This window comes from Acinonyx jubatus, chromosome C2 (genome assembly GCF_027475565.1).
Source record: "Acinonyx jubatus isolate Ajub_Pintada_27869175 chromosome C2, VMU_Ajub_asm_v1.0, whole genome shotgun sequence".
Lineage (NCBI taxonomy): Eukaryota > Metazoa > Chordata > Mammalia > Carnivora > Felidae > Acinonyx > Acinonyx jubatus.
This window is the reverse complement of record NC_069384.1, coordinates 130,589,568-130,613,610: the sequence shown is the minus strand read 5'-3', so window position 1 is coordinate 130,613,610 and position 24,043 is coordinate 130,589,568. Positions and strand designations below refer to the sequence as shown.

General features: G+C 48.0%; 1 protein-coding gene across 1 annotated transcript in view; it reads left to right on the top strand.

Annotated features, from left to right (window-relative positions):
* The first annotated feature begins 9,626 nt into the window (after nucleotides 1-9,626).
* Nucleotides 9,627-24,043, top strand: part of SH3BP5 (SH3 domain binding protein 5) — a 76,419-nt gene continuing 62,002 nt past the window's right edge. Inside the window, exons 1-2 of the mRNA XM_027061872.2 lie at nucleotides 9,627-9,960; nucleotides 11,663-11,725. Of these exons, the coding sequence (XP_026917673.2) occupies nucleotides 9,823-9,960; nucleotides 11,663-11,725 (201 nt within the window). The 5' untranslated portion in view covers nucleotides 9,627-9,822. The remainder of the gene's footprint in view (nucleotides 9,961-11,662; nucleotides 11,726-24,043) is intronic.

The window sequence follows — 24,043 nt, the reverse complement described above, 5'->3', positions numbered from 1 at the left end:
TCCTTGCTTTACTTTAGGCTATGTGGCTTACCACCCCACCCCACCCCACCCCTTCTCATTCCACCCTTATCTCAACTGTAGGACCAACTTGTAATGAAGGCCAAGCCAATCAGTGACTCTATTCTTCTCTACCCCCAACACACCCAGCCTCAGTAATGGGATGGACATGGGACCCAGGTCAGTTCAGTAAGTCAGTCCCAGGAATTATTGGTGAGGAGAGACTCTTGGCTGGGGTTGTTGAGCTGATTTAACCCATGCCTGGAGCTGCTAGTGCCCAACTGTCTACCATAAGGGCAGGCCTGTCTGGAAGAAGAGCCAACCCAGAGGAGGGCAAGGAGGAGGGATGGAGAGAGAGACTCCTGGATCCAGCCATACTTGGACCCAGAATTGCCTTGGGCTTAAGTGACATAAACCAATACATCTCCCACTTTACTATCACCCCTCTCTTCTCTCTTTGAGCCAGTTTGAGTTGTATTTCTGTCACTTGCTCTTAAAATACCGTCAATGGCTTGACTCACCCTCCACCATTTCCACCAAAGGACAGGTTGAGTCATATGAAATTGCTATTCTTATAGGTTGAAAATAATTGAATATCAGTAATTTTATATGGCTAACTTATTTGAACACCTCCAGAGATGGGGAACTCACTATCCATTGTGCCAGTTCAATTCAAAATTAGACATGCTTAACAAACAAAATTATTTTTCTGAAACTAAAATTCTCACCTTTTGGGATGAGAACTGGGTGTTGTATGGAAACCAATTTGACAATAAATTTCATATATTGAAAAAAAGTAAACATAAAAAAACCCTAAAATTCATATTTCTTACCCTTTTATAGTCCTGGGTGCTCTCCTCTGAACATATTTTATATATAATGTAGAACTTGACTGAAAAACTGCAGGACAGTCTCCCTTAGGTAGAGAAAAGTGGCATTATCATCTCTTCATTCTAGATACAATACTTTTGGTAATGCAGTCTAAAACATCTAAATCTTCTGTAAAAATGTGATGTCTTAAGCCATGTCTTCTCTATCTTGTTCTAGTGTGTTTCAAGCTAAATTCAGGACCGTATATTTAGCCTCAGTGAATTTCACTATGTTCTATTTGACTTGCTGACCCTTCCTTTAAATGCCAAGCTTCTGCCCCTGCCCATTGGGTTGAAGTCTTCGTCAATTATTTTCTCTGTGGTTGTCATGATACAACAACATAATGAAAATTTAGTGCCAAGATCATGATTGTGCACTCCAGTGTACCCCTTCCAGTGCTGTGTTTTATGCAAAATTGAGAAGCGTGCCTTCTCTGTATTCATTTGATTCATTACTATGGATGTTGAAAAGGACAGAGCCAAGAATCAGGCCCAAAGGAACGTGTATGTTTGGACAGTGACTCATTAGCCTTCAGGCTGGGTTGTCTGGTCAGTCACTGCTTCTCTGACGTGGGCTAACAACCACCCGTGTTTCTCAGCTTCTCCATAGGAACTTGCAGGATACCAGCTAAGGGTGTGGCTGAAATGTGTAAGGGGCTCCTCATTACCCGGTATTCATTACCCTCTTCTTGAAGTTAGGTGGAGCAGGGTGCTATCTAGGATAGGCTACCCACAATGACCAACAGACCTGAGGGTTAAATGGCTAAACACAATGGCATTTTATCTGTAGCTTAGATAACAATTCAGAGTGCTCAGGTTGGTGGGAGCATTCTTCTCCATGCAGCCTCTTGGGGATCTAGGTTCTCTCGGCCTCCTGGATCTGCCATTCTCCAGGCTTCACTGTCATCTGCTTCCAGCCACAGAAGAGAGAGCCTAAAGAAGCACACGTGGGACATTGTCATGGGACAGGCGTGAAAATGGCATATCCCTGCTGCTCACTTAGTCAACAAAGCCGTACCTGCCAATGATAGGTAGGAAAATGCCGTTGAGCCAAGTGCTTAAAGAAATGGAGAAGAGAGTCATTGAACAGCCTGTGGCCTCCACTGTAGGCACCTACCATCACCATTATACAGAATTAATCACTAAAAAACTGACCACACAGCACTTCCCTTCCTTTTAATGCCAAGCTTCTGCCCTTTCCTATTGGGTCAAAGTCTTCGCCCACCATTATCTCTCCAGTGGTCAGACCTTAACAACATAATGTAGATACAATGCAAATACCATAACAATTGATGGCAAAGTGAAACCATCAGTCTTGCAAGATAAGCAGGATTTCAAGAATAGGAAAGCAGTTTTGGGAACTGCCCTGGTCGTTTGCAAAGCCATTGACGTATGAGGACATGGCACTGTTAGATCAGAGACAACGGGTGAGGACCAAAAAGAAGTGAGAATGATTCGAACATCAGAGGTACGAGAGACACCTGAGGCAATTAACAAGCACCTCAGATATTTCTGTCAGGTTATACTGTCCCTGTGCTGTGAAAGTCAAATCTTAATTGAAGAATTTCACATCATATAATCTTCAATTGTATCAGTAAAATACGCCAAAAGAGAAATAATCCTCAACAGTTGACTGATGGTTTTTGTGGTGCTGGCTCTTCTAAGAACGAGCTGGTGGTGGGACCCTCACCTGGGCCCTCCTGTAAGGCCCAACCTCTAAAATGTTGGTGTACCCAGAGCCTCATCCTGGGCCTGTTCCCTTCAGGGTCCTCCCTTTCCTAAGTGACCCATACAGTCCCTGGGCTTTAAATATCATCTGCCTGCAGCTGGCTGGCCTTGAGATGTATATCCTACTGTCCACTCAACATCTCCACTTGAGGGGTTATATCTTCTCAGACTTACGTGTTTAGAAACACACCTTTTGACTTCAGACCTGCTCCTCAAGTCCTCCCTGCCTTGCTCAGTAAATGACAGTGTCCTTCAGCGTCTTCTCAAGGCGAAATCTCAAGAGTCATTCCTGAAGCTTCTGACCTGCCTACTCCCACATCTAATGTAGTAGCAAGTGCGGTTGGGCCTACCTTCCCCAATATGTCCTGAATGGACTCCATGCCGCCTCCCCACCACGACCTAGCCGAGTGGCCACCTCTCACTGGGGACCCCCAAGGCAGGCCCATAACTGGTGTTCCTGCTCCTGCCCTTGCCTTCACGGCCATCCCATTTGCACATGGCAGCCACAGCCAGCCTTTAAACATATAGATTGTTTTGCATCATTCCACAACTTAAATCCCTCCAATGGCTTCTCATCACATTTACAATAAAATCCAAACTCCTTCCCATGGCCTCCCTGGCCTCACGTCATCTGATTTGTGCCCATGCCTGGCATGTCAATTTCAACACCCCCGTCCTCCTCAGTCTCCAGCCACTGCATCAGCTGTCCAGTGGGCTCCCTCCTCAGGGTCCCCCATTGTCTGGACATTCTTTACTGTTTCCTGCCTGACACCTTCTTGTCATCAAATCTCAGCTAGAATATCGTGTCCCCAGAGGCCTTCTCTACCTCCCTTCCAAGGCAGCCCCCCCTCCAGCCTTCTTTATTTGGTTATCTGACGTTTTTCGACATAGCACTGTCATTGTTAACTGCAACTATTTTGCTTATTTATGTATTTAAAACATTTTCTCTATCTTCCCTTACACTATAAACCCTAATGAAGGCAGGGATTTTGTCTAGTTTGTTCACTGCTGTATCTTCATTGTCAGAGACCATCACCTAATAGATGTTCAGTAAATATCTATAGACTAAATGGTTTTTAAAATAGAAAAAAAAAAACCCTTATTTCATAATTTTAAGTTTCATTTTGCAGGGTAGTGTCCCAATAAAAACCTTTTTCATGATTTAATATGAAATTTTGGTTTCCTTTATAAGTAGATTTAAGTGGCCTTTTCCTGTATCAATTATCTTTGAACAATGAAGATCTTCTGTCTTGCGTGTTTCCTTCATCGCATTGACTCATAAACTTGTGGAATAAGTAAATGAGGGCAAGGCTGACATGATTTGTTCTTGGGTAACCCAAGCTGGGTCACAGTGATCAATCATTTTTCTTCCACTGACACACGAATGCCTTTTCCCCTTGAAAGTCCATTCTAGAATCATGCCTACAATCTGCTCTGCTTACTAGTTCCCAGGGTATGGAAACTTCTTCCTTCTTTTTAATGGAACACCTTTTCTGTCTCCAAGATTCCAGCACCATTTAATTTATTTATTTACATTTTTTTAAAATGCTTATTTATTTTTGAGAGAGACAAGAGTGCAAGTGGGGGAGGGGCAGAGAGACAGGGAGACACAGAATCAGAATCAGGCTCCAGGATCTGAGCTGCTAGCACAGAGCCCGATGTGGGGCTTGAACTCACGGACCACAAGATCATGACCTGAGCCACCTAGGAACCCCGGCACCATTTTAAATATCTGCAGGTCCCCTAAGATCACAGATAAACATTGAAAGTCTCTTCCTGGGTTCTGTAAGTACTCTGGCCTGTGATTCATCTGGGCCCAGAGGCTTGAGTGTAATTCGATTCAGGACACAAATAAAGGTTCTCATTAGAGGGGAGTGGCCACAGTGCAAGACAATTTGGCAACCGACTGATGTCACTGAATTGTGGAATTAAACAAATGTCTTGTTACTGAGGAAGCCCTGATACGTTTCCAAGAACTGGCTTCTGTAGCTCCTTGAGTTCTGACAACCAGTCATCTGGGGCCAAAAAGTAGTGCTGAAGGGTTTGGAAGTCTACTTTAAAATTTTCTTCCATCTTGCCCCATGCCATAATCCTTTGGGGTCCGTGGGGAGAGAAGAGAGAGTGGGAGAAAAGCAGAGGGAGCCAGCTTCCCGCCTGGGTGCTGGGGGGAAAGTGGGGTTTCACCTGTGTGCAGCCTGCTGGTAGGAGCCAGTCTGTCAATAGGACTCTGAGGTTCGACTCCGAGGTTGCCCTTTTTAAAAGGTCACCCGCTCCTCATGTCCCCTTCAGACTCTTGCCAAGTAGAGAAGTCTTGAGTTTTCATTTGTATTGCTTGTGTTTTAACTGTGCGCTCAAATATTTAAAGCACTGTGTCAGACAGACCACACATGCCCTAGGATCTGATCCAGCCAGTAGCTCCCAGTTTGCAATCCTTGGCCAAAGACACCATGTAAAGATTACAGGTTGGCCCAGAGAAGATGTTGATTGTCAGTTTCTTCAGTCACTGCTACCAGAATGTGGTGTGAATGCAGATTCATTTCTTTTTTTTTTAATTTATTTTGAGAGAGACATGGTATGAGTGGGGCAGGGAGAGAGTGAGAGAGAGAGAGAGAGAGAGAGAGCGTGCTCTGCCCGATGTGGGGCTCTAACCCATGAAACCATGAGATCATGATCTGAGCCAAAACCAAGAGTCAGATGCTTAACCGACTGAGCCACCTAGGCACCCTGGAGATTCATTTCTTTTTAGTTCAGAAGAGCAATTCTCTATTCTATAGGGGTTAAGAAGAAGTTGCAAAGCATTCAGGGGTGGGGAGAGTGAGAGGGAGAGAGAGAATCCTAAGCAGGCTCCATGCTAGGCATGGAGGGATATGGGATGCATGTGGGATGCAGGACTCGATCCCACAACCCGGGATCACAACCTGAGCTAAAATTAAGAGTCAGATGCCCAACTGATTTTGCCACCCAGGTGCCCCTAGTTCCAAAGAGAAGTTTTCAATCCCCTGCCCCCTCCCCACCTTATAGGGGTTAAGAAGCAAGTGCAAAGCATTAAAGAAAAAAAAAATTGGCGTTGCAGGGAATCTTCATTAAATAGCATTGAAATTTGACAGAAAGGGGCGCCTGGGTGGCTCAGTCAGTTAAGTGTCTGACTTCAGCGCAGGTCATGATCTTGCGATTCGTGGGTTCAAGCCCCACATCAGGTTCTGTGCTGACAGCTCAGAGCCTGTAGCCTGTTTCAGCTTCTGTGTCTCCCTCTCTCTCTGCCCCTCCCTCACTCATGCTCTGTCTCAAAAATAAACATTAAAAAAAATTTGACAGAAAGTGCCTTAACTTCACACTGAGGGACTCATACGGTTGCACAATTTTTGTGGGGGCTGTGTCTCCCCAGATAGGAAGACACTATGATTTTATCATGTACATGTTCCAACAGTGAATGTTGCTGACCACTTTAGCCTGCAAATTTCACTTTAAAAAACATTAAAACAAATCTCTTGTGTAAAATAACTGATTCCCTTAGGCTTAAGGCATGGGGCAGAGGAAGGGAACAGAGACACGAGAATCACATGAATTAAAGTTTTGTCATATGCCTACAATTCTGTAAATACCATTTCATCTAATCTTCGTGACGTCTGACAGGGAGACACCAGTGTTATTATCCTTATCTTACAGGTGGGGATACTGAGGTTCAGGGAGAATAAACAACTTGTCCAAAGCCAGTTCACAAATGGTACGGGCTGGCATTTGGACCCAGTTCAGATAGAATTCTTGTTCCCATAACCATCCGTGAGCGTCTCAAAAAGAAAAGGTTTCCCTGGGGCCTCCGCTTCCTGGAGGGCAGCAGCTGTCAGAAACACAACCTGCATAATCCTCGAAGATCAGACGAACTGTAACACGCTTGCTAAGGCAGGGAGGTATAGCGAGGTTATGAGAAAGAACATCAGGCGAATTCTGTTCAACCCTCAGATAACCTGGATCCTAATTTCCAAATACACCAGAGATTGAACTTTCAGGGGTTTTCTTTTCAAATCAGTATGTTCTAAAAAAAAAACAAACTGGTGATCCTCGGTAGCATAGGTACATAGGTCCTAATTAATGGTGTCATCCAATCACTCAAACCAGAAACTCTGGAATCATCTTGAACTCGCCTCCCTCCGGGTGTTATTAGCCACCAACTTCCACACGGTCTCAAATTCACTCCCTCTTTCTAGCCCTTGATTCAGGGCTTCATCATCACTCCCTGGTATTTTCATGATCTCTCCCTCACCCCCTCATGCCTGTATTCCCTATTTGATCCAGTTTTGATTCCGTGGGCCATCATTAAAGTTGTTACACCTGCAGTCGCCCTCAACCCCCTGATGCTTCTTTCCCGCCCCCGCCCCCGCCCCTGCCCCTGCCCCCACCATTGTAAGAACTTGGTTAAATAAGCTCAACCCTGGTTAAATCTGGTGTTCCCACTACTTTCCACCTGTGTCTGGAAGCTGAGCTTGAGTGGGAAAAACCACTCCTCCTTGCTGACTGGTCTCACTGAGCATCCTAAACCACGGGTGGGTCCTCAGTACAGCCTGGAAATGATAATATAACCTGCTAGTCAACCCACTTTCCAGCTCTCCTGGACAGCGGTTTCAGGGTCTCTCCGCCAGCCTCCAGCGTTGTTCCAAGCTCACCCTTATCCTCAGCTGCTGATTGTGTTGGCAATTCCACCGAAAAGGGAAGCAACCAGCAGGGGCGTCTCTCCCCTGCCACCGCTAGACCAGCAGCCTAACTCACCTCCTTGTGTCCCCGGTCTAGTCCCCACGCTTTAACCAGAGTGACTACATATTGCTCAGTACAATCCAAGCTTCTTGCCATGTCATGGCCTTCCTTGGTCTACCCACCTCCTCGCCTCAGATTCTGCGTCCCTGGCTCTCTAGCACCTGAGGCAGAGTTTCATCCAGGGGGTTCTGCACAAGCAGCTTCCGTGGCTGGAGCGCTCTCTCCGTGAAGGCACGCAGGGTTCACTTGCTTGTTTCTCTCTGATCTTGGCTCAAAGAGGACCTCCACAGCTTGTCACCCTCGGTTCATTCCCTGCTTCATTTCCTATGCACTTACGTACCAATAAATATATAGTCGTGCTGTGATTGATTTTCCTCATTTTAACTTCAGAACGCTACTGGGATTCATGCTATGACTGGCGCAGGCCTCCTAAATGTACAACAAAAAATGTTCTGCAGTAGTTTCCCCGCGTCTGTGGTGCCATTTTGAATCACTATTGCCGTCAGATCGAAGCTTGAATAGGAATGTATTTTGGAGGTTGCTGTTCGGAACGGGAAGTCTGGGTTTCCACCAACCGAGAAGCATTTAAGAGTCAGGATTGATCCCACTTTTCTTGTTTTCAACCTCTGTGTCTCATTTTATTCACAGGATAGACCTGCTCAGTTACAGCTCAATTCCAAGCCACCGGGGAAGCATTGGTGGTTCTCGTGTCCCAAAGTGACCCTTCACGGCCATCTTGTCCCTGCCTTCATCCATCACTGGAAAATCAAAAGCAACTATGTTTTTAGCAAGGGGTTTAGGACTTCACTCAAAGAATTGTTGCCGCTCTATTGATTTTTAAGAACAATGAACAGATGTGACCGTCTCAGAGCCAAACCTTGGGCATACACCTGCATTACCTCCAGGAGACGGAACCAATCTCCTTTCACAGTAGACCACAGTGCCAGCATCGTGTGCAGGCTAGTGCCTTGCCCAAGGAGTAACCCCCAATGTAGCTTCTGATGAAGCTATCATAAGCAGGTTTTCCAAAGGTGGCTTAAAAATTTTTTTTGTTTTTAATGTTTATTTTTGACAGAGAGAGAGAGAGAGAGAGAGAGAGAGAGACAGAGACTGAGTGGGGGAGGGGCAGAGAGAGAGGGAGACACAGAACCCGAAGCAGGTTCCAAGCTGTCAGCACAGAGCCAGACACGGGGCTTGAACTCACAGACCGTGAGATCATGACCCGAGCTGAAGTCAGAGGCTCAACCGAGTGAGCCACCCAGGCTCCCCCAAATGTGCTTTAAAGATAGGCTCTCAATAAGCTTTGTTCTCAAGCAAGTGTGCCCTCCAAAGTCACAGAGGTAATGGGCCACAAGCCTGTGTAGAACGTGTACACATTGTGCATTTTTGTAGTGACAGAGACATTAGCAGTGGCCAGTGGCAATGTCCTTGTCTGCTTTGCTAAGGCCATCTGAACTTGCGCTCCCTTGACATCATAGTGGTCCTGACATTTCATAAAAGCACAGAAACGTCCCTTCCTTCTTCCGCCTCACGATGTTAAGTTTGCCAGGGGAGCTCATGCTCCCTACTTGTTCCTAAATCGTTGGCCAGAGTGTGCCCATTAACAGGAGGTTACACCTGTTGCCACCTGGAGAAGGCTGTACTCAACCAACCACATCCATGATCATCGCTGGATTTTCCGTGCTTGGTGGCTATTCAGGTAGGCCAATCCCACAACTATGAGAGCACAGGTGTTTGGGTATGGAGCTCCGCACAGCGGGGGCCACGGAGCCTTTGGACAAGGAACCCATGAACGCGCGTGCACCTAGCTTCCCTCTGTACTTCTGTGTCTATGTGAGCGTATGTTTCATTTCCGTTTCTGGGGGAACCCTTCAAATACAATTCCCAAGGTTCACCCAAGGGGAGAAACGTGCTTTGGAGGCATACGGGGATTTGAGTGCGGCTTGAAACTGGTCCAGGGTCACAAGCTTCCCAAGGTGACTTCAGGCCGTGGAAATACCCCAAACTTTCCTTCCATACAGTCAGTTTGCCTTGGCTGTACGGAGCTACCCCGAAAGCAGGAGGCCAACGTTGCGTACTTTGTGATAAACCCGCCCGCTAAGTTGACAGAAGGGGGAAGGCTCTCCTGTGCCACCACCCTGAGGGTTTTCAGGGAGCTGGGGTTTTTGTGACGGAGACCTGGGCGGCTGGGACCGGCGGCGGAACAGTCACAGCGCCGAGGGCGGCCCGCCTGGGCGAGGGCGGAGCGGGCGCCGCTGCGCTGACGGCCTCGGCAGAAAGGGGGCGGCCGCGCCCATTTCCTCCGCTCAGCCCGGGCCGGCGGGATCCGCATCGGCGAGCGGCGCCTCCCTGGTGTCGGCCGCGGCGCCTCGGGACCGTGCCGGGACTGGGGCGAGTCGGCTCTGGCCGAGCCTGCGGCGACCGCCGTCCCTCCGGACGCTCCGAAGTCCGCTGCGCGGTCGGCGTTCCGGCTGCCCGCATGGACGCGGCGCTGAAGCGGAGCCGCTCCGAGGAGCCGGCAGAGCTCTCGCCGTCCGCCCGGGACTTGGAGGAGGAGGAGGAAGAGGGGATGGAACAGGGGCTGGAGGAGGAAGAAGAGGTGGACCCCCGGATCCAGGTAGGGCGCGCGGGGGGCGCCGCGGTGGTGGGCATCTACACTTGGCGCTGGCCTCGCAGCCCCCGGTGCCTGCGGTCCGGGGGAATGGTGGCTACGTAGCCCCGGGGGGGAGAAGAGAGGGTCTGAATTCCCAGTTTTACCGGGTTCGTGGGGAGGCAGCAGTGCCCGCGTGGATGCGGCCTGACTGTATCGCGGGGATCCCCCGCAGACCCCCGCCGGACCTGGGGGTCGCCGCAGCCTGCCCAGCGGTTCGGGCGGATGTGCAACAAAGGGAAAAAGGGGGCGGGGGCACCCTGCGGGTGTTGGGGTCCTCCCCCACCCCCTGGTCCCCGCCGGCCAGGCTAGCTGCGGTCGTCGCGCGGCCTCGGGGCTGGGGGCAGAGGGGTCGCCCGGCCCGCGTGGGCCTGGGCACCGTGGGCGTTGTCCGCCCCTGCAGCGTGGGCTGGCACCGTGGCCGGGTCGCGAGTCCTCACCTGGCGGAGGTGCCCGGCCTGAGCCATCTTCCGCCTCCTCTGATGCATTGTTAGCAAAGGGCTTATTGTCACCACAGGCTCAGACCTCCGCTTGGCTGCGAATGGTTGAAAACGCAGCTTTTCCTTGTTACGGGGTCGGGGTGTGAACAGAAATCGGGGACAACTGATGCGCAAAGCTGACGCGGGGAGAAGGCGAGGGGATTGGCCTGGCTCTCTGTGCCTCCATTTCTGAGGGAGATGATTAAAAAACAATTTCCAAGCCAAGATCTAGAAGTGACAGCTTAACCTCCTCACCCTCTAGGCAAAAAGCACTGGCAAATCCCTTTCCAAGACTGGTTTTTCTCCTCTCTTCATAAATCATTGAATATATATATATTGCTTTTAACCATGCGCCGCAATTTCTGGAGCCCTAATTGGTTTTTCAGTGCACAGATCAATTAAAAGCTCATTTAACTCAGCTGTTGCCATTTAAATGAATTGTTTTGGCAGATTAGCAAGATAAAGATCAGGTGGAAAAATCTTTTCGTTAGGGATTCTATTAATTAAAATCACTAGTTTAGACTACTAAATCTTGTTTTCCTGGTACAGGATTTCTGTTAACAAGATCCTTTGTCTGCAGAGTAAAATGAGTTAAGTTGTGCTGGGTACTTTTTACAAAATGTTAGTTTAGAAATATTAAGGATCAGGATTAAAGTTATTTTTGTTTTGTTAAAAACAGCTAGGAGGCTTTAATTGGCTGTTTGAAAAGATTTTCCTCTCTAGAAAAATAACCACTAAGGAGTTAATGCCAGAATTCTACCCTTGATCTACATCATTTCACTGGGTTTAGAGTTTTGGCTTGGCCTTGTTTATTTTCTTTTATTGTGTCTTTTCTGCATAGTTTTTCCTGTAAGGCAGAAGGTACTGTTTTGATTTGACTCTTAAACCGTTTGTAACAGGTGGGTTTACCTGAAGGCACGTACCTGGAATAAATACTTGGCCTTCTAAGAAAAAAATTCCTAGGACCTTAAGACATTTTTGAAAGGACACCATCGAGAAAACGATTTCAGAAATACCGACGTTCATTTGCTTCTCCAGCCAAGGCTCAGCTATTTTCCTTGAGAATTAATATTGACTTGTCCCTCTTCCTACAAATCGTGCTGGAGTACTTTTGCAGAGAATGAGCTCAGTCCTACTGGTAACAAAAGACAAATCGTTTCAATCTTTCCCCCCCCTCTTCTCTTCGCTAGGGAGAACTGGAGAAGTTAAATCAATCCACGGATGACATCAACAGACGGGAGACTGAACTTGAGGTACAGAAGGCTGGGTCCCTGGTTCCTGGTGAGGTAGTGTCAGTCCTGCTGACACGAGGCTGCTTGATTTTGTTTTAATAGCTGGAGGATGACTGCTGGCGTCCCCTCCATGGAGTTGAGCCACAGCCCGCTGTCTGACAGAATAAAATACGCTGCTGAGCCCAGTGTGTGGGTGGAACACATGTGGATCCTATTTCACATGTTTTTCATCATGGGAGCTCCGTGGGGTCAAAACCAGGGGCTGTGTGGAGCCTTGAAGTTCATGTGTCTTGTGGAAAAGCTTGCAAGGATGGAAGGGAGAATTAGCTGCATTGTTTCATAGAGAAGAACGAATGAGTTCACAGAATCTCTTAAATATTTTCGGGGGGTTCCTTACGTTTGTACTTGGAAACATTGCGTATTTCCTTAGACTTCTGCCGTTTTTGACTTTCTGTCCTAAAAATTCACTCCCCTTCCATTTCCCTGCTCATTTCTTTATTGTCTGCTTGCGTGTAGAATGTAATTATCTTAATGGTAAGGAAAAGCTGTTTAGACTGGAAGGGCTTTCCTGCTGGGAAGAATCTTGGGAGAGACTAGAACTTGATTTGAATTTCATGAGCATCTTCCAACGTGAGTGTAAACAGATGAGCATTCTTCACAACTACCAATTAGTCCCCAGCCCTTTTTAGTAGTGGTTGGTTTTACCATCCATCAGCAAATTTGAACAAGCCCCGCATGTATCTGAGAGCCTGTGAATGATTCTGTCAGAGTTGAAGGGATGCAGGGAGCTATTGGGAGGACCGTTTCTGTAGCAGGAGAAATAGCAGGGAAGGTCACCGGAAAGGGCAGGAAACATCTGGTCCCTAAGAATGAGGGTGGGGGAGATAGGAATAATCTACTGGGAATACGCTGGCAGTCTTGACTTCTGGCTGCATGGCTAGGCCCCCGAGGCACCAAATCTGGGTGTGGCAAAAAAAAAAAAAAAAGATTAAAAGCTTGTTTTCTGAGTTGTGTGTGAAGGGTTATCGCCAACCCCTCTATTCTGATTGTATGTATCCATGAACCCTGGCTGCCCTTCTCCCCCCTTGTGAAGTAAAACCTGCATGTTTATTTAAAATGTTTTGACTGCTGATGAGTTGAGGCTCTTTGGGCAATTGAAATCTCTCAGAATCTCACATTTCTAATAATATTCAACGACAAAAACCCTACCATTTCTGCAGGGCTGTAGAGTTTACAAAGGGTTTTCACAAGCTGTGTCTCCTCCTGTTACAACCGCCTAGAACCGTGCTGTCCAGTGTGGTAGTCACTGGCCGTGTGTGGCTATTTAATTTTAAATTAATTAAAATGATACAAGATTAGGGGTGCCTGGGTGGCTCAGTCGGTTAAGCTTCCGACTTCACCTCAGGTCACGATCTCGCGGTCTGTGAGTTCAAGCCCCGCGTGGGGCTCTGGGCTGATGGCTCAGAGCCTGGAGCCTGCTTCCGATTCTGTGTCTCCCTCTCTCTCTGCCCCTCCCCCATTCATGCTCTGTCTCTGTCTCAAAAATAAATAAAAACATTAAAAAAAATTAAAAAAAGATACAAGATTAAAAATTCAGTCAGCGTAGCCGCCTCTCAGGAGCCTAGTAGCCACCATATTGGGCAGAGCAGAGAACAGTTCCATCATCGTAGAAATTTCTGGAGAGCACAGTCCTGGAAGTTGGGGGTCTACCTCCTCACCAGATGAAGATGTGGGGGTACTGGGCCTACTGGTTCTGTGATGTGGCAGAGGCTGGTCATTTTCCATATGCCTGCTAGCTCTCATGTTCTTCCATTCCAAGTAGGAGTAGACAAGTTGGAAATAGTCTTGTTTTTTTTTTTGTTTTGTTTTTGCAAACGATTGCTTGCTTTCTTTGACAAAATTTGTCTGCCCGTACTCCACTTTTTTTGGGTCATGAACAAGACAGCCCCATATGGTGCGCTAACCTTCTGAATATAAAATTAGTTCACCTGATAAACTTTTCACTCTGATTTCACAATCCTCTTTCTGAATACACTTAAGTATTTGTCACAGGAAGCTGCAGGACAGGTGTTTCCTGCCTCGCTCTGGAGATCACTAGGCAGCAGTGAAGAGAGGTGGTCAGAGCTGGCCTGTGTTGCTGGCTGACCTTTTCTTGGTGTTGTTACAAGCAAGATGGACTCACCGAAGTATCATGCAAGCCATGGAAGGCATTAAAACTTCCCTAGTGGCCACACTGGAAAGTAAACGGCCGAAATGAATTTTGCTCTGTGTTGTGTAGCCCAGAATGCCCAACATCGTACATTGTCAATATCAAAACAAGAGATGTTTTACGTGTAGCTTTGTAGTCTCCAAATTCTCGCGCATGTTTTCCACTCTCAGCACATCACAACGGGGGCTGTATTGGTGCTTGAGAGCACAGTGTGTGCTGTGTTTGTGTGCTTAATAGCTACACGTGGCCCCAGGGCTGCTAGATGTTTCCTGTCACACTCACTAAGGAGCACTGAGATTTCACCCTCCGTGCGGGCACCCTGACACTTGTCATGTTGCCGGAGCCTGGAGGGAAGAGGATGTGTATGTGTGTGGGGGGCGGGGGGGCTGTGTTCCTTCGGTCAAGCCCTGGGCATCAGGCTCGGGGCGGGCGCTCTGTTGGCCGCTGCATATACCCGGGTGAACTGGACTCGCCTTTGGGGAGTTTAATTTTGGCTGAGGGTGAGGAACCGAGAGGTAGATAATAATTGCTGATTGTAGTAACCGCGGTCAAAGAGTGATGTGGCAGGGGACCGGGGGGGGGGGGGGGGGGCGCTGGAAGACACCTGAGCTGAAGCCTGTGGTGAGGGAGAGTCCCTGTGTGAAGGGAAGCAGATGGAGTGAGCAGTGGGGGTGGAGGAGGGGAGTGTGCCCAAAGATGTGGGGCAGGAAACAGCCATTTTAACACGGGGTTGGTTCTTGTCTTCGTGCTGATAGTTCTCTGTAAAGTCGCCGTGATCACTTGCTTGCGTGGATGCCGAACCGTTGCTCCTAGTGGGGTTGGGGGGGTGGTGCAGAGTGTTGTGCCCAGAGATCCACAGGAACCCGACCCTGTATTAAGCTCCCGTGAGCCTCTGGTCGCAACAGTTTTGGTCAGCCAGTCAATATGTTACCTTGTTTTATGTGTGTTGCTGTTTAAAGACAGTCTGTCTGGTACACATTGTTGATTCATTAACGTTGGGCTCAAAGGCAACAGCGCTGTGACTCATGCCTGAACAGAGCTTGCCTAAACACACGGACATTCTCTGTTAAGGCCCCGTCACGACCTTCTTGGGCTCAGGAGCATTAAACACTAGCCAGCGTGTCTGCACTGGGCTTGGGGGCCTTTGAGACAGCTGGCTGCCTAGGGGGCGTCTGACTCTTGATTTCAGCGTCAGGTCATGATCTCCCTGATCGTGAGTCTGAGCCTCACGTGGGGGACAGCGCAGAGCCTCCTTGGGAATCTCTCTCTCCCTCTCTCTCTCTCTGCCCCTCCCTTACTCGTGCGCACAGGTGCTCTGTCTCTCTCGAAATAAACTTAAAACCAAAACAAAACAGCTGACTCCCCAACACAAAGCACAAAAGGGCAAAAAGTGTGGCACTAAACGGACCGTGGGAGTGCGGCCACTGGGCATGTCCATGAATGACTGCAGGAGCTCCAACAGTATTGATTTTGGAATTAGAAATTTTAATGAGTATGGAATCTGCAAATAATGAGGATTGATTGCACGTAATTTCAGAGCCTCTAGGGGAGGGCCTTTGGCTTCTGCATTTCCTTTCCCTTTGCTTTTTAATTATGGTCTGGAGCGCCCAGCACCCCTCCTGACTTGGACTCCAGTGGGAGCAGATTGGTGATGAGGTTTGTGTTAGCTGCTCCTTCACTCAGAATGTGGCACGGTTGTCTCTGGGCAGCCGTAGGTGAGGTGCGGGGCCTGGATTCACCTCCATATCCCGTCTCTTGTGTTGGTTGTTGAAATCGGAGAGTACCAAAAGGCCTTTGGATGCCAGCCACCCGCCATGTTGTCACTTGGATATCTGCCTCTTCCTGCAACCACGGTTTACCTCTGACATTGTTTAAACAATGTTGTATCCCCTTTGCACTCTGATTTATATCAAGAAGGCCAGTCCTTCCAGGCTGTTGATGGAGTAACCTTTTAACCAGAAAGCCCTGGGATATAAGCCTGATATTTCAAATTAAGAAGCTGTATTCCCCCCCACCCCCAGACATGTTGATAAGTCAGCTTGAATCATTGAGTACTTACTGAGCACCTACTGTGTGCTGAGAACAGCGAAGGGGAGAGAGCAATGGAGAGAATGGGCAGAGAATTCCAGTTAAACGATGAAAATACACAGTAGGTTTCCTGGTGATAGGCTGTGAGGAGAAAAATAAGGCAGGGAGGGGCCTCACAGCGTGGGTATTTTGGAGTCAGGAGGATGCATTGTTACCTACGGTGGGTTTGAAAGGCTTCCCTGAAAGCATGTCTGGAGAGAATGTACCTCACGGACAGGGAGGGTAGAGCATTCCAGCCAGAGGGAACAGCCAGTGCTAAGCTGGGCTTACTGAGCACCAGCAAGGGTGGGGGGTGCCCAGTGTCCTGGGGGCGGGGTGAGCCGTGGATGCATGAGTCAGAGAAATGTGTCGTTCGGTGTGTAAATGTGCTGATGTACTTTTGCAATGCATGTTATACAGGGCTATCTTTTTTCAAGTGTTTGTTAAAACAAGATGCAGCACAGAGGATTTCTAAAGCATTGTAATCAAGACTTGCGATATTCCTTGCCAGTCATTTATTTTTTACCGTGATGTGTGTGGTTTTCATGATCTCCCCTGCTTGCGGGCTGTTGTAGGGCTGGGAAATGGTCAGAGAGGAGGAGGAAGGACACGATCAGGGCTAGTTGCCCATGGACAGCTTTTCTGGCTCCAAGTAATCAAAAGCTGACTTTTCAGCCTGCCCTTTCCCCAGAGAGGTGAAGGCAGTGAATTGTAAATGCTCATACTCTTTCTCTCACTGCTTGGGTGGGGTGGTTTGTAAAGGCATTTGATTCTGGCCAGCTGTGTTCCCCAAATTTGCATAAGGCCTGCACCTAGAATCTGCCTTTTTCCCCCTCCCAGAAACCAGCAAACACTTTCTCTTTAAAATAAAACAAAAAACCCAACTGTTTTGCCCTTGGACACTCAAGGGTGGGAGAGGAAAGGCAGAGGTGAATTGGAAGCAGCCTGGCCTCTCTCTAATGAATTGTTAGCACAAGTCAGGGCAAGAGAGAAGTTCTTTTCTGAAAGGACAGTGTTGTCACATCTGAGCACTTTCTCCTTCAAGGTGTGTGTGTGTGTGTGTATGAGAGAGACAGACAGACAGACATATGAGTGAGTGCACATGTGTACTGGGGAAAGCCCTGTGAGACTCCAGTTGTGCTTTTAAGAAGGTCCACGCTGGGACGTCTGTACTTCGGTGAGATCTGGTTCCAGTAGGCATTGGCCTGGAGATATTTGTGTGACAATACTGGGCATCCTCCCCCCACCTCCCCGTAGGTGGAGTCCTGCGTAGGGCACTCAACACAACCTCACACACAGGCTCCCTGCCCTCTCCAAGCTTGGGTTTTCCTGGATTCAGGCATGTAGTTACTCAGAGGCATGTGTGTGGCCTTTGGGGAGCCAGGGGCAGCTTTGTTGGAATGGAGGGGCATCAGAGTTGAGGCCTGGAGACCCCCAAGTTATCTGGGAGGGTCAGTTAATATCCCAGGGGCCTGGCAGTGGAGAAGGAAGAGAGCTGACCATCCAGACATCACCTCAGCTTGGGCGGTGCTGGGAAGGGTGGGGTGGCCGGTTGTAAAGGTAAACACACTTGAGGACTTTTCTAGGTGCCTCTGGGTGATTTGAGCTGGAGCTGCTGCTGTCCCCACAAGTTGGCTTGAAGTTTGGCCATCAGAATGGTAGGATTTAGGGCTTCCTGCTTCAGTGACGAACCCCCCACACTGCTGCTGGGATGTCAAGGGACAGTAACTTTTGACTCAGCCATCACACATGTAAGAATTTATCCTTAGGGAATAACTAGGCAAGGATATAGGTCCAATAACGTTCATGGCAGCATAGTTTAAAAATGTTGGAAAATTTTGAATCTAAATGACTGTCAATAGGGGATCTGTAAAATGAATACAAGGCACAGGCACTGGCTGATAGCCTAAGCCTTAAAACGATGACACGGCTTGTCATTAACGTGGTAAGATGTATGGATGGAGACAGGTTCCAGAAGAGCACGCAGTATGGTCCTGTTCTAAAAATCCGTGTTTATAGGCATAAAAATGCCTGGAAAAGATTATACACGTTCTGATGAGAAATGAGCAATATTCACGGTCTTCGTACTTTTCTATATATATATTTTTTTTAGTTATGCGCATTGAATTTGTATTACTTTACGGTCAGGAAAAAATCCAAACCCAAAGTCGTGGGGAAGTAGCGGGCTGAGGGAAGACGAAGACTGGTCTTGGTATCTGGTGACACGGGCAGAATCTGAGGTCTGGTGACGTTTAGGGGCACTTGGCTCATTGGAAACTGAGTCACCTCATCTGTGAATTGAGGGAGTGATTCTGGCCCAAATGCCGGGGTGGCCGGGAGGACAAGAGGGAGTGCTTTGACAGCCACGCAGCCTGCGTGAAGGAGAGGCCTCGTGCGTGCGGGACAGGCAGCACCAAGGCCCCCCGGGTGCCGGATGCAGAGACCTCTCTGATGGGCTGTCCGTGGGAGCCAGGCCTGCCACAGACTCTGGCCGTGGCTCCGTTCTCCTCTGCGCCCCGCCATGGCATTTCTTTGTTAGAGACTGGCTCTGGCAAGGGGCCAGAGAGAGAGGGCTTGTCCGGTGGGATGGACTCTGCTCACTGGAGCCCCAGGGTTTTGCTCTGTGGCTGGCCCACTGGGGTGTGGGGATGAGTTTCCCCGAGGGAGCCCTGCTTTGCTAGGGTGCGTCCCCTCCTGGGATCTGTGTGGTACTACTTGTGGTGCTTAGTCGCTATTCGGGTGGGTGAATAACACGATTGCCCCTTCACGGCTTTGGGCAAGTTACTTAATGTCTCTGAGCCTCAGTTTCCCCATTCCAATTATGGTGCCTGGGAAGCCGTCAATAAATATTATCGCTGCTGTTAATGAAGCGGGACAGATGTGGCTGTAATGTGGCTCGTCCTTGCAGGGGACGGTCCATCCTGGGACGTCTTCCCTGCCTGTTTTTGTCTCCTGACTGCCCTTCAGTAACCATGACAGCTAACGATAATAGTGTCTAGGACGTGCCAGACCCTGTTCTAAGCACTTTGTATACGTAAGCTCACTGTAGTCAGAACATTATGCAATAGACATTATTCTCACCATTTTGCTGATAACAAACTGAGAGTTCAAGTGTCTTGACTCTAGATCGATTGCTCTGTGGCCGACTGAGCATCCTCCAGACTTGAGAATGGCCCTGGGGGTGCAAAACGGCCCCTGGTCGTGAGCCAGTGCTCTAGAGCAGTGCCATCCAGGTGTGGCCCTTGCACCAGCTGCCATAGGCTGACGTAGGACTTTGTTAGAGTTGCAGAATTTTCAGCTCTACACAGACCTAGGGAATCAGAATTTCTGGGAGTCGGGCCCAGGAGCCTGTCTTAAGCTGTGCCTGTCTCATGCACATTCATCAGGCTGTATTCCCGTCAGTTATTTACTTGTCTGGTGCCCCCACTACCCTGGGCCCTGGGGGGGAGCGGCTGGGCCTCCTATCTTTGTGCCCCAGCACTTTAAGCAGCACCTGAACACAGGTACCATGAATGTCAGAATGGATGGATGTTAACTTGTGGTTAGAATTGAACGTCCTTGTGGACCCCCAGCCCTTTGGCATGGTCGTGCATCGTGTCCTACAAAACAGGCGGCTCCCCTTTCTCTAGGGCCCGCTCCGGAACTGCATTTGTCCCCAGGCTGTTCCTAGGCTGGGAACAATTTCAACACTGCTAGAACACAACCTGTGCTCTCCTTCCCCTTCCCAAAGTCCCTCACGTAGAGAGGTCTTAGCTTGTGAAAGTTTAAGATTCTGCCCTACTTGGACATGCTAGGGGTTCGTTTGTTTTTAATTGAAATACAATTGATGAGCAATATCCTGCTGGTTTTAGGTGTAAGATGCAAGGGGTTCAAGAGTGGCCTTTCACGGTAAAACAGGATGGCACGTGTGGTTAGAGACAAGTGACCATGATCTATTCGGTGGGAAAAAATTCGGTAATAAAACAATATGTAGACCGTATGTAAAATGACATACACACACGGTAACAGAATCTGTGCATCTGAAAGAAGAAAGGTCTAGTGTGGCCCATAGACCGTGAGGTGCTTGTTACCAATTAAGATGAGATAAAGACAGGGGCGCCTGGGTGGCTCAGTCGGTTGAGCGTCTGACTTCAGCTCAGGTCATGATCTCATGGCTTGTGAGTTCAAGCCCCGCATCGGACTCTGTGCTGACAGCTCAGAGCCTGGAGCCCGCTTCAGATTCTGTGTCTCCCCCTCTCTCTGCCCCTCCCCTGCTCATGCTCTGTCTCTGTCTCAAAACAAAAAAACAAACAAACAAAAAGATGTAAATACAGAAATTGAGGGTAAGACTTTGGAAACTTGTTAAAAATGCAGTTTAACATTGCTGTGACAGTCACATGGCATTCCACTTTCCTAGTTTGTTTGTATTCTAAGGAAGTGTTGATTCCTGGTGGGTTGAGGGAAAGCAAAGATCCGTTACCATATAGTTTGAGAAGGCTGCCTCTAAAAAAATGTACCCACAGAAATGACTAGTGGTTATTGCTAGTTGCTAAGAATGCTGGTGATTTTTAGTTTTTATTTCTTGGGATCTTCTGAATTATTTACCATGGGCATATGTTATCACTTTTATAAGCAAGGGTTGGGGGTAGAGAATGAAGCTCAATTATAAAGAGATGTCTTTATGAGTCAAAGAAATGAATTTCTATGGAAGGAATTTTAGGAACTATGAAGGCTGGTGGGAAAAAATGTTGAGATTGGTAGTCCCTGCCTTAATTGTAGATAAGCTCTGATGTTAGTGGGTTTGTTGATGAATTACTGTATTGTTAAACTGTCATTGTGGTAATTCATGGAGGGATTAAAAGTGCCATATAGGCATTTTAGGATTCTCTGTAGCCAAGAAACCCTCATTTATACACTTACTGTAAAACACAGAAATCACCAAGATACAATGGTGGGAAAAATTTCAAGTATTAAGAATATTTAGATATTGAAACTTAGTTATTACGTGAATTCGAGTTATTATATGAATTTTAAGTGGATGGGGACTGCGGGCACTTGGAGGCTGTCTTTCTCAATCTCGCTCCCTGGAGTCCCGTTAGCAAATGCTGTGAGTATGGGCTGCTGGCTAGAACACAGAAATAGCTATCTAATGTTGGAACAGACTTAAAAAAAATCTGATCTGTCTTCCTTTGAAGCTATAAAGACCGGCGAGATAATACATAAGCTTTGCTGGCCGCTCAGCCAGAACCCATCATAGGAACATAGGCCCTTGTTATGGTACAAACGAACTTTTCCCTAGTGACATGACTGTATCATTTGGGTTTTCCAAGATGCCATCCCTCTGCCTCTGAGAGTCTCCACTTCAAAAGAAGACAGGCTAGGGTGGTTGATGGATTTGCTGCTTACCCAGTGGTTGATAGAAGCTTCAGGTCACCTAGTCCGCAGAACAGTGGTCGCCGTGGACTGTCTGTCGCCTTTTCACATAGAGCTGTTATTTTTCCTTCTGAGCATTTATTGTAGGGATTTCTCACGTAGTGGAGTGTGTGTGTGTGTGTGTGTGTGTGTGTGTGTGTGTGTGTGTGTGTTTTGGCTGGGTGAGTTAAACATCTCTTGAACCTTATCCCTTGGCAGTTATCCCAGTTATCTTTGCCCAGCCCTCCTCTTTGAGGGTTACTTAATCTTGCCTGTCCTCACTTAGATGTTTCCAGCAGCAACAGCTGTATGGCTTTTATGTGGTACACCTTCACCAAGGGTCTCATGATAATTTGCAAAGCACGTCTTTGCAAGAATCCGCTCTCTCTCTCTCTCTCCCTCCTTTTTCTTTCCTTTCCTTTCTCACAAGTGAGGGAGGGGCAGAGAGGGAGAGAGGAAATTAATTCCAAGCCCGCTCTGCACTATCAGTGCCGAACCCGATGAGGGGCTCGAACTCACAAACTGTGAGCGCACGACCTGAGCTGCAATCAAGAATCAGGTACTTAACCAACTGAGGGCACCCCTAGAATCTGCCTCTTTCACTTCCTTAAAAGAAGATGGGAAAAAATTTTTTTCCTATCCTTGCCTGGTTTTTCCCTTGCTGTGTTTTGCTGGGTTATCTAAGACATAATGGTTTGCTCTGACAGAAACTGCCAACAGGGAGACCACGAGAGGAACATCTGCTGTTGGAACCACAGACAGGCCCACTTCATGTAAACTCGTCTGACTGTGACCTTAGACTCAGCCGGGGCGTGGTGAATGGGGTTTGGTTGTCTTCATCCACGCTCCCCTTTTGTCGCCAGCATGCAAGGGTTCTGCTGCATTCTGATCACCTTGAAGCCTACAGATTTGACCGTTCTCTTCCCCGGTTTTTGGCTTTATTGGAAGAAAAGTATAATGGGGAGCTGTCCTCCTCCATTGTTCTGGTTACTATTTCTACCTAGCCAATTCCCCCAACACTTCATTGCTTAGAACAACTGCTTTATTTTGCCCATGATCATGGGCCAGGGCTTGGAGAAGGCTCAGCTGGGGCTGAGAAGGCTGGGAGAAGGCTCTCACTGGAGGCGTCTCACGCATTTGCAGTCCTATGTCAGCTGGGGCTGTGGTCCTCTGAAGGCTGGACGGGACATCCGAGGAGGCCCACTCCTGTGTCTGGTTGGGGACGCTGGCTCTTGGCCGAGAGCTCAGCCGGGGTTGTCCACCAGACTGCTGAATCTGACCTTTCCGGCATGTTGTCTCAGGCACCCTGACCGCCTCATGGCGTTTGGCTCCCCTGACAGTGAGCATCCAACGTGACCAGGTGGAAGCAACATGGCCTTTTCTCTCTCTAAGCCTTGGGAGTCCCGATGTAGTGTTTCTGTCACATTTCTAGCTGTCACATTTCTAGGTGCAGGCAATCATGAGCTCACCCACAAGCGGAGGGGACACAGACTCCATCCCTTGGTGGGAGAGTATCAAAGAATTTTGAAGCACGTTTTAGGGGCACCTGAGTAGCTCAGTCAGTGAAGCATCCGACTTTGACTCAGGGCATGATCTCATGGTTTGGGAGTTCGAGCCCTGTGTTGAGTTCTGTGCTGACAGCTTGGAGCCTGCTTCAGATTCATCCTCCCTCTCTCCCCCTCCCCTGCTCGCACACACTCTCTCTCTCTCAAAAATAAACATTTAAAAAAGAAAAAAAAAGGAATTTTGAACCATATTTTAAAACTGCCACACTCATGGCGGTGATACACAGGGACTCATTTTGAGGCCTGCAGGACATCCATTTACATTTATTTCATGAAGAGCCACATTTCATAGTGCCTCCTCGAGTTGCTTTAATGGTTAACTAGCAGAGCGAGGACTTTGGTTAGCATTCTCAGTGATCCTTAAACCAGCAACAGTAAAAGCAAAAGGGTGCAGTTTTTGGCAATGCACCTTGTTTTGGCAATGGTCTTGTTTTAGGGAACTCTGTGCCACTTCGCCGACGTCTTACAAATTTTGTGCGAGAGAAAATTATGCCATGGCTTCAATGCCTATTAGAAAAAATTAACGGAGCCTCAAGCCAAAAGTGCAGTACTGAGGCAGGCACTTTACAGGTTCAGGGGGAAGGTTCTAAACCTTCTTGGGCAGCTCTTGACATGCTGCTTTCTTTCCTTGCCCCTGGTTTTGCCAGCATCTCCGGTGGGGAAATAGAACCTTGGTATTGCATGCATTTGCTAGAAATTGGATCTACTCCCCGAGCTGGAACTTGTTAAAGCAGACCACGATTTAATGCTATAAAATGTAAGGTCAAAACTGGGTAGGAGAACTTGCTGTGGAGCAAATAGATGCTTAAACAGCATAGCATGTGATGTTGGAAAGCACAGGCTTTGCAGGTCAGGAGGGCTGGATTTGAATTCTCCCTCTGCCTCTTCATAAGCTGTGCAGTCTTTTCTGGGTTTGATTTTCTTGTGTCTAAAATGGGAAGGGTGATACCTGCCTTGCAGGGCTGGTAAGGATTAAATAAGGTGATGTTTATGAAGTGCCTGGCACAGTACCTCACGTGTAATGTTCAACAAGTGTTGGTTCTTTCTACCTTTGGTCATTTATTGAATGATGGCACCTACATAAAAAATCGTTATTGATTGAAAGCT